Here is a 21,615-nt window from a genome sequence, read left to right on the forward strand (position 1 = left end):
ACCTCATGAAATGGACTTATCTGACTGACACAACAACAGTGTGAGGCCTTGACTTATGTTATCATTGCTTCAGTATCTGAAGGAAAGATGTGTACAGAAAACACACAAAGAAAAGATTATTTTGTGGTAAAGTTAACTTTTTCGCAAAGATGGGAATCTGTCAGTTCACCGCGTATTGATGTAATAACTTCAGATTACTGAGGAAACACATTTGTATCAGGTCATTGTTCTAAAAGTACCAATAGGCTGCTAAAGACGTTTAATATGCTACATTACTGATTGAGCAAAGGAAAGAAAGAATCATCCCCAACAAGAGAAACATTTATATATTCACAAGAGTTAAATCAACTGCCTGACAGCTTTCAACATTGTTTGCAGCAATGGTTGATGGGAAACTAGTTACTGAGGAAGTCCCAGGAGACAGCCATAGCTGCTCCATCCAAACGCTGTATGGTGAAATGAAAACATTTAGATTGACAGCGAAGAGGAAAATGAACAAGAGCTTCTTTTCTAGTACTTCTTTCCCTCTGATAATACTTCAGAGTCGGCGATAACAGGTATGGCTTTGTTTTATCGCCTTCATTTGTCCTTCATTTGATCTTCTGATTGTTGACAGAGCCGTCATGTTGTGGGTCAAAAAGTTGTATTATAAAAACTCTGGAAGCATGCAAATCTCCCTGCATCACAGATTGAAATAGTTGAAAAGATGATCTGTTAATCTGCAGAAACCCAATGCCTCTCACTTTGTTTGTAGAGTTTTATTACCCAGAGAAGTACACCTCTGCTCTTTCTCTGAGAGCGTGTGGCCTGCAGGTCTGGCTTCAGGGTTACAGAAACACTTTCCAATCACATGCTTGAGGAGCTCCTTAAGCCATAAATCTCGCTCTACAAGATCTCCATGTATTACCCCCCCCCCCCCTTTTTTCCCTTTGGCCTCTCTGTGTGGTTTAATGCCCCAGATCTCAGCCTCGCCCTGTACCTCTGTCTGCCTCTTGGTGCCAGATGGCGATCAGACTTTTTACTATATTACCCTCCTTTTGTCCATACTGGTTCTGCTCTCCTTATCTGGACTCTGTTTATCTAATGCCACATGAGCATCGTATAGCTATAAATTAGAGAGCCACTCCTTAAACATGCCATCTTCACACAGGATATGAGTTATTTTGAGCCTATCATAAAACATTATTCCGCTTTGCTTATTTGACTGTTTCTATACAATCCTGGACATTTGACCCACTTCCCCAGTTTGTCTGCATTTTTCCAGTAAAGTTTAGTGTCTCCAAATATTTTAAAAGTCGTCCTCAGGAGGATTTTTTTCTTCTGAATGTAAACATTATCTTTGCTCCCTTCAGTTTGCTCTGACTCTCTCTCTCTCTCCCTCTGGTCCATGTGATCTGGATTATACAGGAGCCCCCTATAGTGGCTGGGTTCCAACACAAACATACGGGAACACTTCAGCAGTCAGACAAAATGAAAACACAAGACTTTTCTTCTTCTTACTGACACGGCTGGACTTTGCACTGTATTTGACCTACTTTAAAGGTATAGATGGAGAGTTCCCGTTTGACTGTAAACATAGAGATTACATTGTTATCTTAACATTCAACCCTTTGGAAATGTAATGCATGTTAGCTGAAGACATGAGCAATAATCAGTAATGGATTATGGAAACAGCAGTCTTGCTATCAAAATGTAAGAAAGAAACTCAGACTAACAAGTAGCATAAAAAATATATATTTAGATGTTTTTGGATAAGTTAGGAATTCATACATACCAACTAAGGTTTTGGGGAGTGATTGTATAAATCATTCATTATTTCTCAAACTATGGACAAAAATATCAGCCTTTTTGATTGCATCCCTTAACAGCAGTGATACCTAAAGATGATAAATGTTAGTTCCAACAGGATAACCATAGTGAGAAAGAATTATGGTCCAGTGAGCTAGCTGTCTTTGTGGTTTAACAACACACCCAACTACATTTCACAGAAGTCTTTAATCTTAAAGATAGCCAATCAAAACTCCAGTTTAAAAGTTTTATGGTTGGATACTACAGGATTTATGGTGTTGATATGGGGGCCTCCATTAGATGGAGGTTAACATTTGTATTTTTTTTTCTAATATCAATAGAAAGAAGAAGATCTATCAAAACAATATATCATCCATTTTTGGAGTTTTTTTAAGTAATGTGTTTTTTTGGGTACAGTTTCTGACTTTACTTCGACACAGTTGTAAAGAATGGTAGGAACAATTTCTAAAGTCAGACACCAACCTGGGACAGCTACGAACACAAACACACAAAAAAAAAAACACAGAGTAACTGAGGACGCTTGTAGAAAAATGTCGTTCTCCTCCGCCATCGCTTCCAACACGTCCGTCGCCATCGCAGAGTTCAGAGCCCCGGTCGCCTGGCATACCAGTGTTATTCAGAGAGATGCACCCCTGCCATGAATGGCATGCAACTCGCAGAAGTGTTTTAAAACGGTATAATTCAAGTCATAACTAAGTGTATGTGATGACAAAGTTTATGAAGTTTATACCAATTAAACATTAACAGGTCTTTCCCTGAGGTGGTCACAAGAAAGTTTTGCTTGCTTCTATTTTGGTCACCATAACCCTGCCCCCGACCTCTGATGTAAGTGTTGGTGCTACTCTGGAACTGGTTTTTCTGGCACAGAGCCAGTTCTTTGGCTGTGGAAACATAAAGAACTGGTGCTAGCGTAGGCACTGGCACTTTTGGGAATTTCAAGTTTTGTGCATGTGTGAAAACACCATAAGACTGAATTTATTTATTTATTTATTTCCCCAGTCTATTTTTTCACATCAGTCTAATGTGAAGATGCTATGAGAAAGAAAACTTTTAACTGTATTGTGTGTCGTCCTCAGAGTTTGAGCAGCAGCATGCAGCCTCAGAGCGAAAGAGATATTTGTGAAACTTCCTGTGAACATGCCTCCATCGTGATTGTTGGCGCTAGTCTTGTAACCAACACAGGAAACCCAACAGAGTTGCTCATGGCTTTCACCTCCTTTCACCGATACCTTAATGCAAGCTTCAGTTTTCTGTTTATTGCAACAAAGAGCATCATGAAGAACAGTATAAGGTATCAGTTGCATCCTCCTGCTGACTCCTGCAGCTATGGATGCTGTGTTTGGCCTGCAGGTTGTCAGGTAGACACCGAACAGCATAGTGATGCTATCAGTTGGTGGTTTGTTTGGTAACCTGACAGGGGAGTATCTCTTACCCTCCCCCTCCACCCACTGCTGTCAACTTTTTCGAAGACACTCCCTCTTAGTGGTGTGACATAAAACTCCACCCATTTCCAAACAGCTGGCCAATAGAAGGACAATGTAAATAATGAGGTGAGGAGAGGATATGGATGACAGAATACATAGCAGAGGACAAGTGTCATCTGTCACCTAGCCTCAGGTGTATGTATCTCTGCTGATTGCCTCATGGGTGTAGCATACAATGATACTCAGGCTCGTTAACTTTCAATGCCAAACAATCAAAGACAATGCTGCTAGGGATGGAAAGCAATTACATGTAATAAGACCCAGTACTGTTTGTTTTTTATAATGTCAAAAAGAATAAAATAGAAATAGATGTACAATTCAGGACATGGTTTGTCCTTGGTGCAGATGTGATGCTGTTGGGTGTGGAGTCCCGCACTCAGGAATGTGGATCCTCGTTCCTGACAGACAACATTCCAGCTTCCCAGTGAAATACAGTGAGGGCAGAGCAGCGTGTTCCTGCAGGGCCCTCCGCTGACGTCAAAGGCAGCCTTCACACGCGTACATAAAGGCTCTTAATTATCATTTAATGATTTTTAAAACCCACTGTGTACCGTTAAAGATTTTTGCATTAGAAAAAAAAGATTAAAATGTTAACAACATCACAGTCTTAGTTTGATCTTAAAGTGTTCAGTGCAGTAATCTCTAATGATAGCTTCCGCGTTTAAACCATAGACGGTTAAAGACATGGACGTAGTCTCAGTGATAATGTAGGAAGAGTTTTGAAGCCAAACAATGGAGGTTGCCATATTGAAAATACAATCTCCACCTGAGTGTCAATCAATCTAGAAACAGGCAAAAAGATGGAGGTGAGTCATCTGTCTGTAAACTCAGCCACGCCCCTGTTTAAGCAAATGTATGAATAACTCTTAGACTTAATAAAATCAAAACAGATGTGTCGTAAAAAATAATACATTCCCTTTACAGTGCACTTATAAATAAATTAGCTTTTTAAACAGGTTGTCAACATGTTTATTCATGCTCTAAAAATAGCATTTTAACATGGGACCTAATGGAGATTCATTGGCTTTTGCAACCAGCCTCTAGTGGACACTTGAGGAACTGCAGTTTTCTTTGCACTTCCACATTGGCTTCATTTTTCAACACCAGGGGTTGCAGCTTAATTTAAACGTATCATGCAGAGTATGACTTTTTTAAATTGAATACGCTGAGGGCAGCATGATTTTGCTCACAGAAGCTTGTCACACTCTGTAGGCACAAGTTAGCATACTCGCCATGAGCCACAACATAGACTGAGCAAGATTACCTAGCATCAGGTTAGCTCTTTGCTTTGTTCCAATAGCTATTACTCTTTATTGTTTGTTAAACCTAACCCTTATTCCCCTCAAATATAGGAAGGTCATTAGCCACGTTAGCTGTTACAGTAATATGGCATGTTAGCTAGTTAACACACCCAATTAGATCCCATTTAGCTAGCAATGAAGTTGGCCAGCAACTAAGCAAAGGCTAGCCCGTAACTTTTTAATAATATGTGCTGAGGTCTTTTTTAAAACGGCCCCCTGGCCAATTTACCAACCAAGCCATCCCTGAGTGGAACTAGTTCACAAGCTAGCTAATGTTGCATGTTGTTACTGGTTGAGATAAGCATAAAACGTAGTTAGGACATTTTAGAACACAACTGGGTTAAATGAGAAAGCATTTAGAAAAATGTTCAACAACAATCTTATGAAACATTTACAAAGCTAATGAAGTCCTGTTCCCCTGGGCACTTGGTGACGCAAGCACTCAACCAACCACATAGCCTACTGGAATATTTATAAATATATAAACTGTTTGTAATGACTCATTGTGATTTTATTCTTAATTTTGAGCAATATTAATTGACCTTTCTTTTCTGTAAGCGTTGCTGTTATTTGTTAAATCACTTCCCAATTTTTGTTAATGCATCAACTGATGCTTCCTCTGAGTCCTCCCCCCTCTGCACTCTGCTTCACTGTGGCAGCGATGACCGCTATTAACATGAATTATGGAGGAGGTTTATTAAATTAGCGAGAGGATGTTTGCTGGTCGTTCGATTTTAAGGGTGTGTCGTGCCATATGTTTCTGTTTAACATCATCCTCATATCATTTGATACTTCTCTCTACACTGACTTGTGTTACATTTTTTATTTATTTTCACATCATTTGATTTTATATGATAAACTTTAGACATTGATTGTAAGGTGTTAAGGAAACTTGTGACATACTTTCTAATCCTTCAGCCAAGAGAGTTCTAGTTATTTAGAAAATAAAACACCTTTCTGTCTTTTTCTTGGGACTTTCCAATGAACTGGGTTAAGGTTAGGGTTAGGGGTTAACCCAGAATTATTTTGTGTGTAAAAACAGAACAGCTTCATCTTCTTCTTCGTCTGTGTCTTGTAATGAATGTAGGTTGAAGTTTAATTTAATTTTAAAAAGACTCTAGATCGTATGACAGGAGTCACACTTATTTGTTCTGGCTTTGAAACAGGAACATAAGATTCCTCATCATGTGAAAACAGATCTGTTCTTTAGATAAAGGCAGAGAATAAGAACGAGAGTCTGATGGTGATTACATAAAGCACTCATCCAGCCTGCCTGCATTTTAGTGTTGTTCAGTAGATGGATGCCATGGCAGCGTTTCCTGGCAACATGAACAGGTGTCATGGACATTTGTTTTGCCAAGTGTTTGTAATGAGCTTGATCACTGCACAGTTTGTGCTTAAATCAGTTCATATCTCAAGCCCTGATGTAATATAATTATTAGACATTCAAGGTTTTATTTATCTAATCTCACCGTTAAGCTTTGTCACAGTCCAACTCCCAATAAACAGAGAAATATGTAAAGATTATTTCTTTTATTTAAAAATAGAACAATACAACCAAAAACAAAACACGGCAATGTGCATCGACAAGCAGGTTGCTGTGCATCAATCTTTGTCGTTACATACATTTTGCTGTGGCAGAGAACATCCTGCTTTGAAACGCCTTCATATATGCCTTAATGTCACAGTGAAAACATGACGTCAAACTAACAGAAAGGCAAAAGCAAAATAAATAATGTGACTGCTCACTGGAACAAAAGTGTAAGGAAGAAAGAAAACGCAGGTGTCCAAAAGATCTGATTGAGTACAAGATAAATAACAGCTGTACAACGTATAGATTGGATAGGTATTGAAGGAACAAAAGCAATTCACCATAAAAGTTTTTTGTAGCATTAGGATCATAATAAGATCAAGATGACAATAGTGACAAATTATCTGTCAAGTATTTCCATAAATAAATAAAAAAATCTTTTACATATTTACAATAATTCAAACTTCAATTTACAAATGTAAAAATGCAACACAAGACTGAACAAAAGAGTGTTTTACAAAGTATTTACAGGAACTATTTACAGTGTTTTTGTAATCATCTACAACCACATCTTCACTTCACTTTCTTTGTTTAAAAAAAAAAGTGTTTTTCTTCATTTTGGTTGACTTCAGAAAACTCAGCAGCGTTTTTCACGTACAATATGTAAACCATCGGTGACTCTCCACACTCTTAACATGTTACGTGTTTGAAAGGTAAAAGCACTGATTTAAATGAGAATCACAACTCAGACGGACAATGACAGATGATAGTCAAGACAAATGCCACTCGTATGGGAGCCAACAAAACGTGCAACTACCATGAAGAAAAAGAAAATCACAATTACACAAGCATGTACAACAATGAAGGCAATCACATCTGATGGTATTTACTACCACAGAAGCTGATTCAAAGTTTGCGGGGTCAATAAGACATTTGTCTTATAGACTTCACTAAATTGTTAGAGTGTGGTCTGAAGGCACACGGGAGTCTTAAGACATAAAGGTATTCAAGTTAAACTTGCACAATGTCTGATTTGTGTTATTTAAGTCATTGCTGAGACTGTGTGTTGGTTGTTAATTCACAAACATCTTATCTTTATGTTAAGTATCAGGATGTTTAGATAGTGTCATAGCTCCAGGATCGGGATCATCGTCTTCGGAGACTATGCATTAGTTCTTCATTTAAAACCAGCTCATGGCCAAACCAAAAAGCTTCCAGCAGTCACTTTGTCAAGTTTATACTTTTTTTCATTTTTTTTTTTTTCGTTCTTCAGACATGGACGGCACAGTGCTGAGGTCAGAAACATAAGCCACAAAATGAGGTCACCAGGGGAAGGGGAGGAGCTGTTAAGCAGCAGCAGTAGCAGCAGCAGCAGCAGCAGCAGCAAAAGTAGAAGTAATGGCCTTTGTTGCTTCAAGTTAGCGGGGGAAAGAAAAATCACTTTTAAACAAATGTAGTGTCTTCAGTATCTTTGGGTTATGCCACATCCATGTCCTCCATGCTCAGCATTTGCCTCTGCAAAAAAAAAACATGTAACATTAAATTAGCATAGGTTGTTAAGTGACATACATATATCATTATGTATCATTTCAGATACTATATTTAACTATAAGCAAAGTTACTTGGTATCTAAGTGGACATACCTGAGGATAAACATATCCCTCAGAGCTGTTCCTGCATATGTGGAGCTCGTCCTCTGTGGTTTTCTGGTACACTGGATTGTCAAAGTGAATAGTGTTGGTGTTCTTCAGACGCCAGTGTCTTAAAAGCAACACTGCTCCAAAGACCAGCAGGGCCAGCATCGCTGCAAAGCAAAGATGAGTTGAAGGTCTTTGATAAAGAATCCCTGATAATGTTTTTAGATTAAAGAGCTCTTTAGGCTGCATGTGCTCACGAGTTAGGCCATGAAGACCTGAATGTCAAACTTACCCATTGGCAAAACAATGTAGAGAGCAACAGGGTGGGCTGAAGGGGCTTCTTCGGGCAAAGCTGCTAATTTTTTACCTGAGAGAGAAAAGGAAACGTTTTTTTTATAATTATGAATTTCATATAATTCCTAATTTATTACAATGATTATTATCTAAGCTACAGTTTAAAGACAGTTAGCTGGAAAGTCTGAGATGTCACCAAGCCAAGAAATGATCCAACACATAACCCCTGTAAAACCCAAACTCTGAAATGGGAGTATGATTTTATTTATGTGCTTTTGAGGGTCTGGAAGACGGCGCTTGTTACATTTGTGCAAGACTTTTCCCGATTTTATGCTAAGCTAACCAGCTGTTGGCTGTAACCATTATTCTGGCAACTGTACACATAAGAGTGTGATGTTAATCTTTATATACAACTCTGTCACAGAAGAGAGTTGTTAGCATGTTCTTTTTAAACATAATATACTCTAGACTGAGTAACACTACAGCAGCAACAATACCACTACGTAGCAGTTACCTCGCTGGTGAAACTAAACACATCGTGGGTAGCAGCTATGCTACTCTTTGAAGCTGTACTTATGGACAGTGATGCTTTAAGCTAAATGCTAACCTCAGCATGCTAACAATGGAGTTGTATATTCAACATCCTCACCATTTGAATTAAGAGCATTCTAGTATTTGATGGCTACCACTTAATTCAACAAACAGCAGATTATTTATCAAACAGCTTTTAAAGAGCAGTTATCAGAAATTCATCCTCATACCTTGAACACTTTCGGCAGGTTGCTGTGTGCTCAGTGTAGGTTGGCTGGATGGGGCGCTCTCAGGTTTTTTGGTAGCTCTGATGGTAGTTGTAGTTGCTGGTGTAGTAGGGAGAGACTCAATGGGCTTGGGGGCTTTTGTTGGTTCTTTGGGTGGCAGCGGTGCAACAGTTCTTCTCTCAGCAGGAGGGACGACTGAGGCTGCAGAGATTGAAAATACTAACATCATTTCATGTTTTCAGGTTAGATTTTTGGGGTATGTATTTATGTAGTTCCATGTACAGGGGACACCTACATGCCACGCATTTCTTCATGTCAGGTCCCATGGTCGTGTTGTCAGGACAGGCGCAGGTGAATTTGGGAGAGTGCTGGTTAATCACCGGGGCAGGGAGGCACAGAAACTCACAACCTCCATTGTTACTCTCTCTGCACCAGTTTCTACCTGCAAGAGAAAGGTAAACAAGAGCATTAGAAATCAATATATGGCCTTGAAAACATTTTGTTTTTGAAAATAGCTTCTGTGTTTCTGTACCAATTGGCTGCTTGAGGTTATGGTACACTACGATGTCCTCTGGCTGGACCAGGTCCATTGCCAGCTTGGTGATGTCCTTTCCTGTCAGGCGGTTGGCACTAAAAACAGCACTGTTGCTCATGTCCGTCCAAAACACTTTCTCCTGTTGAAAAGAGAAATGCCACCTGATTAAAAACATTCTTCTGTTCCAATTAATTTGCAAAAGTTTCCTTAAACACCAGTGGATTAATTATAAAGTCTGATTAGGAATTAGCCCAACTGATCCAAATTTATGGGAAATAAAGTGCAGACTCAGCGCTTAATACTTCTAAACCATTTCAGCTGGATAACTCTCACAATGCAAGAACTGGAATTGAGTGGTCTGAATGGGATCATATTTTCCATTGTGATTATGTTAATGTTTCCTACCACATGTTATAACAAAGTTTAATGCACCTATCCATTAAATGGTCATTTTGGTGGCATGAACTGAATTATTTTTTCCTCCTGTGGGTATACATTCAATCAATCAATCAATCATTGTTTATTTGTATAGCGCTAATTCTTGACAAAAAGAAATTCATTGACTTCCTCACTAACCTCAAACACAGTCAGAGCGAGGGGATGGGTGAGTGTTTCCTCGCTGTAAATGAGAGTGTGTCGAGTCCCTCCATTCACATCAACACTGGACAGGGTGTGCAACTTGGAGTCCACCCAGTACAGACGCTGGTTGACCATATCTGTCCAGGGGGGGAAAAAACACAAAAATTGGGATATTTGTCTGACTTTAAAAACTGTGTTCCCATAACAAAGTTTGAATGGAAGTTTTTGCTTTCCATCTAGCTCATCCATGATCTCTGCTTACCAAGGGTGATGCCGTTGGGCCACACTATGTTCTCGCTGACCAAGGTAATGCGATCTGCTCCATTCAATCCACTCTTCTCTATCCTGGCCTGCTCACCCCAGTCTGTCCAATACATAAAGCTAAAGAAAACAGAAAATCAGGAAACTATGAGCCAAAGACTTCCATAAAAAAATATCAAGTTAATTGTGATGTGTTTAAACATCTCCAAACTAGTTTGAAACTCTGCTCACTTTTTTACGGCGTCGACTGTGATGGCTCTTGGCTTGTCCAGGTTTTCTGTGATCAAGCTCTTCCTCTTGCTGCCGTCTGTCGTTGCCACAGAGATAGTCTTTAAATTGCTGTCAGTCCAGTAAATGTTGCCGTGGATCCAATCCACCGCAATGCCTTCTGGCGCCTCGATCCCACTGCCAATTACTACAGTGTGGTAAGAGGAATTACCGGCAACTTCTAATTTGGCGCTGTTGAGAGGCAGAAAAGGATTTGAGAATTTTATGTTAGGCATTAGTAGGTTGCTCTATCTGCAATCCATTTTACATAGCAGTCTTATTGTACATGACTAGATTGGGATCTTGTAAAATGTGCTTCAGAGATATTGATAGATGCTTTCTGCTGCAGTTTTGGCTTAATGGTAATATCTTGTGAAAACTCATCCAAAGAAAAAGAGATCCAGAAAGTTTTAGTCTCTCTAACCTGTAGATTTTCTTTAGGGACAGGTCAGACCAGAAGATTATCTTGTTAGACATGTCCATGTCCAGAGCCACCGCATTCTTCAACTGGGAGATCAGATGGACGTACTCGGTTTGGTCCACCGTTATCTTCCTCACCTCGTGTCTATTGGTGAAGATGAGCGTGGGCACAGTGCCTGGATGACAAAGAAAATATATTGAGAAAACATTTTCACACAGTCATACAAATCTTTTGGATATGTCATTGGTCAGTTTTCAGATGGGACAAACATGGAGTGAGGTTTTCTTTCAACATTATACCTGATTCAGCCTTGCACGTCTTGGTCATAGGGTCAATCTTGTAGCCCATCTCACAATCACACTTGTAGGAGCCAGGGAGGTTGATGCAGATCTGACTGCAAGTATCGGGCTGAGCACATTCATCAATGTCTGCAGGTGGAAGGACAGGAGTGTGGTTAAAAGCTAGCAGAACTTTTCTTACAAAGTCAAGGATTGTTAAAAAATACACATCGATGTCACAGAGTTGATCTCAGCCTACCATTTAAAATTGACTCAGTTTGAATATTTGAGACTCACCTTCACAGGTTTTTTGGTCCATATTCAGTCTGTATCCAGGATGGCACGAGCAGTTGTAGCCGACCTTCAGATCGTTGCAGATTTGGGAGCAGCCGCCTTTTTCGGTCAAACACTCGTTGTTGCCTGTGGAGACGCAGATACACAGACCCTTCAAAACGTATCCATAACATCTATTTTCCTAGTGGTAGCTCAAATCGACAATGAACTCACTCTTTCAAACCACTAACTATCTGGGCCACTCGGCCGAGGCTGCTTAGCTAACTGCCCTTGTCATATTTTCCTGGCTGGGATGTAGTTCTGAGTAGACATGGAGCTAAGTGTATACCCAAACTCTGACACTCTGAAATAAGACTTAACTTACCACACTCTTTGACAGGTTCATCAGACCAGTCCCTGCAGTCTCTCTGTTTGTCGCACACCTTCTCCATGCTGATACACTCCCCACTTTTACACTTGAACTGGGTGGGGCCTTCACATACATTATCTGCAGAAAGGAACAGAATTCAATTGTAACCCAGTGGTCTAAAACTGCTTTAATCAGACTTTTAACATGGGCATTCAGGAAAAGATTCAGGAAAAGATAAGCGTTTTTATCATTGAGTATCGGTGACGTCATCCTTTGGTTTCTGAGGAGGCGTTTTTGCAGAACAATGGCCGTCGCTTCATTGGAAATGCAACCCCCACTTAAACTTCAATCACTCATTAACAGCCAAAGAGGTAGAGCTGAAGAGCTAAAGCTCCCTGCTTTAGCCTCCTGGCAAACAGCTACAACGCCCCCACCTGTCAATCAAATCAACCACGCCCCTAATTACGCATAACTGTGAGCCTAAAGAAAAATCACAATGGAAACATTTCCATTTTTAAATCACCCACACCAAAACCATTTTCAAACCAGATTGTAAACATAATTATGCTGTACAAATGGATATTTTAACATGAGACCTTATGGGGATTCCCTTGCATTTGCAAAAAGCCTCAAGTGGACAGTCTAGGAACTGCACTTTTTTTGCGCTTTTGAATTGGCTTCATTTTTCAACACCGGTGGTTGTTGCTTGATTTAATACTGTTGAACTGTGAAACAAGAATGCATTTCTTTGTTTTACCTATGTGGCAGCCAACCTCATCACTGAGGTCCCTGCAGTCGATCTGTCCGTTGCACTGGAGGATGCCATGGATACAGGTGCCGTCATTACACTGGAACTGATCTGGACCACAAGTGGATTGACCTTAAAAAGAAAAGAAGACAAATTGATTAGAGAGGCAACAAGAGGAGACAGGAAAAAACTGAAAGTGGGATAAGATTAAAGACTTGCTGCATATCTTTTATGTTCTACAAAAAAAAATGCTACAATTCTTTGCAGAAGAGGAAATGACTGAAATAAAACAAACTGGGAATGATAAAGATTCCAAGACTGCCAACTCACTGCAGTTGACCTCATCCGATCGATCCAGGCAGTCCATGCCTCCGTCACACCTCCAGCTGCTGTGGATGCAATCCCCACTCGTACACTGAAACTCATGGACGCCGCAGGTCATTGCCTTCTTCACAGGCGACCGTCCCTCACAGTTCTCTGGCCACTCGTCAGACCCATCGGCACAGTCCTCGTCTCCGTCACACCGCCACAGGGCCGGCACACACACAGAGTTGTGGCACTGGAAGGAGTGAGAGGTGCAGGAGGGTTTAGGGCAGGAAACCTCGTCTGAGCTGTCTGAACAGTCGTTGTCCCCGTCGCAAACAAAGCTGGGGGAAATACACTGGCCATTGGCACATTGAAATTCACCAGCTTTGCATTGTTTGGCCGCTGTGGACAGACAGGAGAGGTAGAATAGAGGAGTTAATGAGATGTCAACATTAGAGCTAGTTAGCTTAATGGATCTAATGTTCATTTTAACAACAGTCAAATACTTTATTGTTATAACACCATGACATGCTACCTTGACATGAATTTGTTTCTTTGTTGACTTAGATGCTAAAGTTGAAGTAGCCTAATTTTTCAATCAATAGCCCTAGTTAGATATTTTGACTGATTTTTTTTGTGTTCATGTTTATGATGTGAATAAATTATTTCAAAAACTTACTGCAGTTTTTCTCGTCGGCCTCGTTCTTACAGTCGGCCTTGCCGTCACAGTGCCAGCTCCCGGGTATACACTGGTTCAGGGGAGCTCCACAGTTGAACTCTGACGACAGACACGTTTTGGTTGCTGAGGACAGAAACAGAAAGTGTGACACAAGTTAGTTTATTAATCATGAAGAGATATGTCTTGTGATTTCAGACAGAGTACATTGTAATACTGAACAATCATTAACTACAGTAAACTTCTGTTTTGAATTTATTATTGAGTGGTTAACGGTGGTGACTGCTGCTGATGATTTTGTGTTATAAACAGGTAAAGAAGTCAAATATTCGAGCACAAATAAAAGCTCCTTTTCATTTTTTGTCTTATTTTAATTTCACTTCATATTCATCAAAACTATGGTTAGTTATTCGTCAAAAAAAAGATAAATTCTGATAATGATAGATTATTATTTTCCTTTAATTCTTAAAGCTCCTGTGAGGTTATTTTTGGTTTCTGACAGATCAGGGGCTACATGTGGATAAAGTGCTACCTATTATCTCTATGTTGATTCTTACATGTGTTAGTAATGTTTTCACAAATAAATTCTTCTTCTTAATTTTAACAGTCAAACATGAAAAATACAAAAAAAGCCGGTTTCAGGATCTTGCTGATATTCCTTTCATATCTGACACCTATCCGGTGGCAGCAACTTTAATCATTAAATATAACTATATAGAAAAAAAATCAGTCTTCTCACTGATGGTCCTGTTTGCTTTTGTCATAAAGAGGCGTCAGTATTAAATTCAGTCTGTTTCATAAGCAGAAAAAAACTCCTCAAAGGAGCTTTAAGCTAAACTTCATGCTGTTTCTAGAATCTATAATGTGCAGAGTTGCTGCTAATCGTTTTCATATATGATAGAAAAATTTGAGCTCTTACAAACTATATTTTTTGTGCATCTTTTGCTACTGTTATTGGTTGAGTAATGGATAGAGAAAATCATTCACTGTTGCAATCAGATGTATTTAGGTTATACTTGAATGTAAGTTGTGATAAAATAGCTTACCACAGGTTGTAGGCAGCTCGTCGGTTCCGTCACCACAATCATCAGTTTCATCACAAATCCACCTCTGGGTGATGCACCTGTCGTTTCCACACTTAAACTGGGTGGAGCTGCATGTGAAGGCTGCATCTGTGAATGATGAAATAAAAACAGTGTTCAGTATTACACAAGGAGAAAATTACGCCTGATCTCATTGGATGCTTTTAAGAGGATATTAAATGACCTGGAGGCAGACACATCAGACTGTAGATCTTCTGCCTGATGTATTTACAGTGGAAGGCGATCTTGACAAATATTTGCAGTTTACATTTTTTAGTTTTAATTTTTTAATGTTTTATGATTATGTTTTATTTTTATTTGTATGTTTGGCTGCTCGTTGTTTGTCAGAAACATTGTTCATTGTGCTGCATCCTGGACAAGACAGGGAGATGTGTTTTCCTGGTAAAATACAGGTTTAGATTTGTTTTTAATAATCTGCCTTTCCTGCTCTGTTTCCCCCTTGCTGCTCATGAGCAACGTGTGGGAACGTGCGCATGTGTCAACACAGAAGCTGGTGTCATTGTGAGGTAAATATTTAACTGAAAATTACACAAAAACTGACAATTGAAGGACACTACTGTTCTGATAAGTCACAGTGTAAAAGTCACACCTTCCCTTCCCTAGACAGGTTACCAAATGAAGATAACAACTCGGTGTGGTTTCCTGACTCATTTTATAACAAGATAATGAGACTAATGTTCACGTATTTGGACAGAGAAGGTCCTACCTGTAATTCATATAATTCATTTATTAAACAAAATAAATAGTTTAATCTTTCTTAATCGTGATAATGGCAAACACATGTAGTCGTACCCACAAAACCACATATACATCAATGAAACCTTCCCTTCTTGTCACTGATTTAAGACACTTCAAGGTCGAATTTAATATAGAAAGAAAGATGAAATATGAGCTATTAATTGGAAATTAATATACTGAAGAAAATATAAATAGGAGGAAAGCACAGCCGTAAAAATGTTAGTTAGATTTTAGTTTATTGGAGGTGATTTTGTTCCGTTCTTTAAATGTTTTTTGTAGTTTGAATTTGCGTCTTAGATTTCCCTTAAAGCTCCTGTGAGGAACTTTAATTTTGTGTCGATTTTGGCGCCCCCTGTCGACAAAAAGTGGCTCTCATAGCTTTGCAGATTTTGTCCTGTACTGTGTAGAATGTTGTTTTGATCTCATCCTGCCATCCTGCATTCTTTAAATAGTAATATGTATCACACATCAAGACTTCTTGTCATGCAAAAAATGTAAAAAAAAGAAAGGCTGTTTATTCAGTGTGCTATAAATCACTTTCACTCTGTTTCCTAACCCCCCTAAAACTCCTCACAGGAGCTTTAAATTGTAAACTCAGGTGTAGCAACCAAACATTTTATGCATGCAAGAAACGCAGGTTTAACCTACACACAGACACAACTTAGTTCTCATTCCCGTGACACGTTTCAGGTATGAAACAGGACTCAGGCTCATCTTTTAGTCATGAAGGTGCCGGCATCTTTACTGCTTGGTCTGAAGGATTAAAGTCTGAACTAGTGGGGCAATCTTAGTCTGACCCTCGTATATTTTATGATCAGCGTTCACAACCATCAGACGTTAACACTTCAGTGAACGCCGCCTGTCACCATCACACACGTGTCAGATCAACACAGGCCATTCCCACTCATGATGAAGTGTGTAGTCCTCCTCCATCACCTCTGCCCTTTCTGTCCCTCCTGTGACCTGCAGGCCGGTGACATGACAGACTATCCCTTTAAGACAATAGCAAGGGAGGAGTTGAACAATCACACCACCAGCAGCTGATTGGCCCCAGAGTGGCATTCCTCACAACAGTGTCACTACAGAGACCAACAGACCAAGGCGGAGACTCGAACTCGAGGAAGTCTGTCAACGTGAGTGTCTCTATGAGATGCCAGCTTAAAAAAACACAGAACAGGTCGGATTCGTTTTGAAATTAGATGACAATCATTTCTCAATACTGGGCTCGCCCACCAAAAGTCACCTCCCTTCCACTCTGAAAATGTGCAAACAAGAAACAGAAGTGAAAGAGCTTGATCCACTCTTTGTCTTTTTTTATTCTTGGGAACTTTCAGGGTGTCATTTATTAAACTTTGGCTGATCTCGACAGGCCCTTCCTGTGCACTCCTCGTATGCTTTCAGGGAAACCAAAAAAAAAAATGGCATTCACAATCACTGACAAAAAGGGGAGGCCAGGCATGCAGCCAGCATGGATTCCAGGAACAGAGTTTTCCAAAGCTGACTCCAGCTGTTCCTCAAGACATGCGGTCATAGATTTACAGTAAAATTCACTGTCGCTCCTGCTCCTTCTTTTCCTTTTAAGGAGCAGCTTATTCATTCCACTTGATGAGGAAAAGGGAGCAAAAGTAGGTCAAAAGCAAGCACTTGCCGACCTTCTGACTTCCAGTGTTTTCATTTTCCGCTGCTAATCTTCCCTGCGGCCTCAACATGTGGGTCACAAGCCTCCCAAGAATACCCTCAGCAAGAGGAGGTCCCATTTCATTCCTTACATTAAGTCTCTTCTGTGGCGGAAAGTCCAGGTTATGTCAGGCTCATGTAGGAGATATTTGTAATTTACACTTCTTCACCTGAGTATTAAGACTTTAAGGGGTGTTGATTTAACTCAGTAATTAAAACAAGCCCCCATATACAGAGGAAAAGTGCAAGCTGCATTAGCCCTGGGTTAAACTATTAATGCAAGTCATCCCCGCTCTCTATTCTCTATATCTCCTGTCACTCTTTACTGTCAGATCCAATAAAGGCTATAGGGCCAAAAATACAAAACACCTAGCCTAGCCTGATCTTTTCAAACCCTGTCAGGCATCGTGAAACACCACGTTTGAAAGCTGCTTTTTCTGCATTTTAATTATTAAAACAGAACAACAAGACGCCTAACAGCTAAACCGTGATCAACACAAGAACACAATCCTCAGGTGCACAGCCGTGTTTGAACAGTATCTCCAGGGCCTCCGATGCTTGTGTACTCAAACTGAACCGTGCAGGTGCTATTTATAACCACAGTGTGAACCCTACAACCAGGAAACCGCCCAGCCGTGACACTTACGTGGAGGGTACTATGGACATACACCAGACTGTGACCACAAGCAGCCTTAAAAACGATGAAATGCTAAACAAACACTCGTTTGACAGCAGAAACTGTTGAATGAATGCCGCCTGTCATCGCTACGTGACAACAATCCTCCTTTTGTGACAACGTGTGACGATGTCAAATGACAATGCATTCCTGTCTTTTTATGGCGTATAAATGCAGTACACACACACACACACACACCGAGAACCTTCAGAAAGAGGTGCATTTATTGACTCAAACGTCCAGTTAATAAATAACCAGGATACATGTGCATCAGGAAGACAAGCAGTTAGGCTTTGAATCTTTGTGTGCATTGGTTCTGTAAGCTGCTGTACTTCCTTAAGAAGAGCTCACTGGGGTTATACATTAATACTGCTGCTGCTGCAACGTGGCCAAATTCAGTTTGATTCCCACTTGCCAAGAATCTCGATTTAGGGCCTTGACAGCTAGTCCATGAAAATGAGGTCAGCATCTGCAGACAAATCAAACTGCTGTACATTTCTGCTGCAGCTCTTTCTCTTGATGATGATATCGTACCTCTGCGGTTTAATACTGACTACACAGTCAGACTTCAATGAAAGCTACAGTACGTAATGTGAGAGGCCCCTGCAGAAGTATTTCCAAATGATAGATAGAAGAAACTTTACAGTAATGCCCCCCCCCCCGTGTGAGTCACTGCAGTAAAAGTTTAGTCTCTCATAGGTCACTGGTGGCTTTCCCGCTCTTGCTCCTCTTTCTTCAGAGTCCTGCGATGCCTCATGTCAGGAGTATTTTAAACACAGAATGAATGCATTAAACTAACCAGGGCCAGACCTCTAAACAAAGACACTTTCCCCATAACACACAGAAGAAGATATGAATAGTATGACTGGAAGTGAGAGCAATAGACTGGAAAAAAAAAAGTTTCAACCCTGAAAATGAAGAGAGATTATACAGGGATTACCGTAACAACTGCATACAGAGGCTGAAGCCTAATTCTTAGCACACTGTTGGCCTTAAAGGGCATTGGGGTCAATGTTCACCAATCCTTTCGGATGTTCCAATACTTTGTTACTTTCAACACTGGTTGTTTCCAGATGATGTGTCTGTTATTTTATTAATCAATAAGATTGAAAAGTACCAAAGCTTTCAAAAAAACCTACAGATCTTCAGTCACATTTTTACCCACATCTGCTGCGAGAGAAAGAGAAAGAGCAGCCGAGGCCCATTCAAATTCACAGGTCGGTAAATACCGGCGTTCATCTTGTCCTTTTGGCGTATCATAAAGTTGCAAAAGTTACATTTATGTCCCTGACAAACAGACAGAAAGCAAATAAGTTGCAGCGGAGGACAAGCTTTTGTATTTGTGCAATTTAGACAGCGTGCAGAGATTTGCTTTACAATATTTGCTCATTGAAAACAAGAAATTACTTAATGTTGGATGTCTGGACTTTAATTTGTGTTGCCATGGTAGCGTAGTATGGTTGTTGTTGGATTTTTACAAGTATCGTATCAAATTTTAGCATTCTGCTATTGTGATGATTACTCTAGTCTTTATCAATCCATCTATGGCCAAACGCCCTTCAACTAGACTCCGGCTCCAGAAACTGAACAGTCATGATGATGGACTAAAAATACATAAACATATCGGCTGAACATTCAGTTTGACAGTCTATTTCTAAGAAGCTTTTCATACTCTATGAACGCACTTCTAAATTGTGGTTCTATGTGACAGTAAATAGAAGAAGACAGAGCAGTGCACACCTTAACACACCTTAAAACCAACAAATACAAAGTTATAAATATAAATGTGATTGTGTTTGTATTATCTTCTACTTATTTTATCTACCTGTCCCCCTTCAGTTCATCCCATAGAGCATACAGTGATAACTGTGTCAACACTGACACTGAAATAAAATGACTTTATAAAAGTATTGTAGGCTATATGGAGGTTTTAAAAAAGATAAAGATATATCCTCTGTAATGACGCATGACACACTGTATGTGTGTGGTATGACTAGTAAAAGTTTATGACAGTAAAGTCAATTCCCGTATCCCATTTGCTGCGGGGGGGAGGATGATGATAATGAAAAACCGATGGAGTAGTAACCGCACCCTTCCTCGTTGACAACCGTCTGTTTTCCCTTTAGTCCCGCCTCCTGGAAATTAAAACCTGCAGCACTGACGAACCTGATTGGCCGCTCGCTTACGCTACAGAGGGAAAGAACCAATAAGAGCGCGGTCCGTATTCCATTCATATATTCCAAAAATGTAAACCCCACTATGCTGTCATCGATAGTGCTTTATAATCGAATAGTTGCTGTATTGTTATTTGATATAATTAATAAAGTGAGGGAAAAAGTACAACGAATTCATTTTTTAAGATCAGAAGGTAAATGACGCTCCTGGTTTCACGAAGGTCCTGCTCACTGCAAGACCACATGGAAACATTTAGAACTGCGACTTTTATACAACCAGCAAAATGAAAATTACACATTGAAATTGGTAACTTTTGCTTAAGTTTGAGACGTAAACATTGTTTTTTTTTTTTTTTTTGCAATGCGCTTGATAGTCTATGCGCAGCCGCATTAAGTCAGCATCGCAAACTTCGACACACAGGAGCATCCTTCTCAGACTCTCTCTAGGAAATTCGTTCGTTTCTTACCTGCTTTAGACGCAAAATGAATCAGCATCAGTAGACAGGACCATGCGGACAATCCGGTGAGTCCCCTCCTCCACATCCCAAACATGTCCTGATCTCTATATTTTCTCCTTCTCTGTGAGCTGAAGAAAAGTCACCCAGATGACTAAGGCAGTGTGACTGTGCGTAAAAAGGTCTCTGTGTCGGATGCAGAGAGGGCACTGACGCTGTGCGTAAAAGGCGATGCCAGTAAAATATTCTGAGGTCCCAGTCGCATCTGACGAGTTTGTATGAAGCTGACAGGAGGGAGGTGCCAGAGCAGTGGTGTGATGTTTGAAAGTCGACGTGAGCATCGTAGGGGGGCGGGGCCACAGCTTTGCTACATCACTGAGAGTTTGTCGTCCTTCCATCACCTCTCCACCCCCCCCCCCCATCTCTTCTTTTCAAAGTGGTGTGTTTCTGCTTTCCTGTGTGTGGGTGTGTGTGTGTGTAGGAAGTAGTAAAGCTGAAAGACAGAACAACCAAACAAAGGCAGTTCACTTCTTTTCATTCTTTATTGATGTATAACAGTGTCTGTACGAGGAAGCAGCTTAAATATTGATGTTACACTACGGAGACCAAACTGCAATTGAACCTTGGTAACAGCCCGTATCCCTCTTCACAGCTTCACATTTGTGTCGGGGAGACAAAAAGAAAAGAGAGGAAACTAAACTGTGCCTGTGATCACCCAGTCCTCTGTAGGCACAACCACATGCACATGTGTGGGTGCAATTAACAATGGCACTAAATATAGCTTTATTTTTCCACCATTGCCAGACTTGGCCTTCAAAGAAAAATACATATTCACACTTTTTGTGTCTTAAGCTCTTGTGTGACGTTGAAATCTAAAAAAAAAAAAAAAATGTATACAATGAAAAGATACAAAGGGACTCTGGAAAAATAATTTTCTTATTATCATAGCTTTGGTCTTTCAGTCTGGTGGCAGCATCTGCCCCTCACACATCATAAAACAACAGCATTATGTATTACTGTGATTACCATTTGAACAGCTATGACTGCTCCCTATGTTTATTTACTGGATCATATGGGACTAAGATGAAGTCGATTTTATTCATGATGTTTTGTTTGTGTTTGTGTCATGGGGGCTGTGTTGGTCTTTGTTGGGTCTGACCTCTTGGATTGTTATTATTTTTGGGGGGATGGTTCATGTGGAAGGGACTGATTTGATGTTGGGTAAATTACAACCCAGAACATTTTGATTGATTTTCAGTAAATG

General features: G+C 40.1%; 1 protein-coding gene across 1 annotated transcript; it reads right to left on the bottom strand.

Annotated features, from left to right (window-relative positions):
• Positions 1-6,112: 6,112 nt before the first annotated feature.
• Positions 6,113-20,618, bottom strand: ldlrb (low density lipoprotein receptor b). Its single transcript, XM_020647664.3, has 18 exons — positions 20,364-20,618; positions 14,575-14,700; positions 13,532-13,654; positions 12,877-13,254; positions 12,556-12,678; positions 11,814-11,936; positions 11,453-11,575; positions 11,177-11,305; positions 10,881-11,052; positions 10,421-10,648; positions 10,191-10,309; positions 9,926-10,065; positions 9,347-9,488; positions 9,110-9,256; positions 8,818-9,015; positions 8,055-8,129; positions 7,769-7,929; positions 6,113-7,640 (listed from the first exon to the last, which is right to left on the bottom strand). The coding sequence occupies exons 1-18, from the start codon at positions 20,446-20,448 to the stop codon at positions 7,602-7,604; spliced, it is 2,631 nt and encodes an 876-aa protein (XP_020503320.2). The 5' UTR covers positions 20,449-20,618; the 3' UTR covers positions 6,113-7,601.
• Between the last annotated feature and the right edge of the window lie 997 nt (positions 20,619-21,615).

This window comes from Labrus bergylta, chromosome 1, assembly GCF_963930695.1.
Source record: "Labrus bergylta chromosome 1, fLabBer1.1, whole genome shotgun sequence".
Taxonomy (NCBI): Eukaryota; Metazoa; Chordata; class Actinopteri; order Labriformes; family Labridae; genus Labrus; species Labrus bergylta.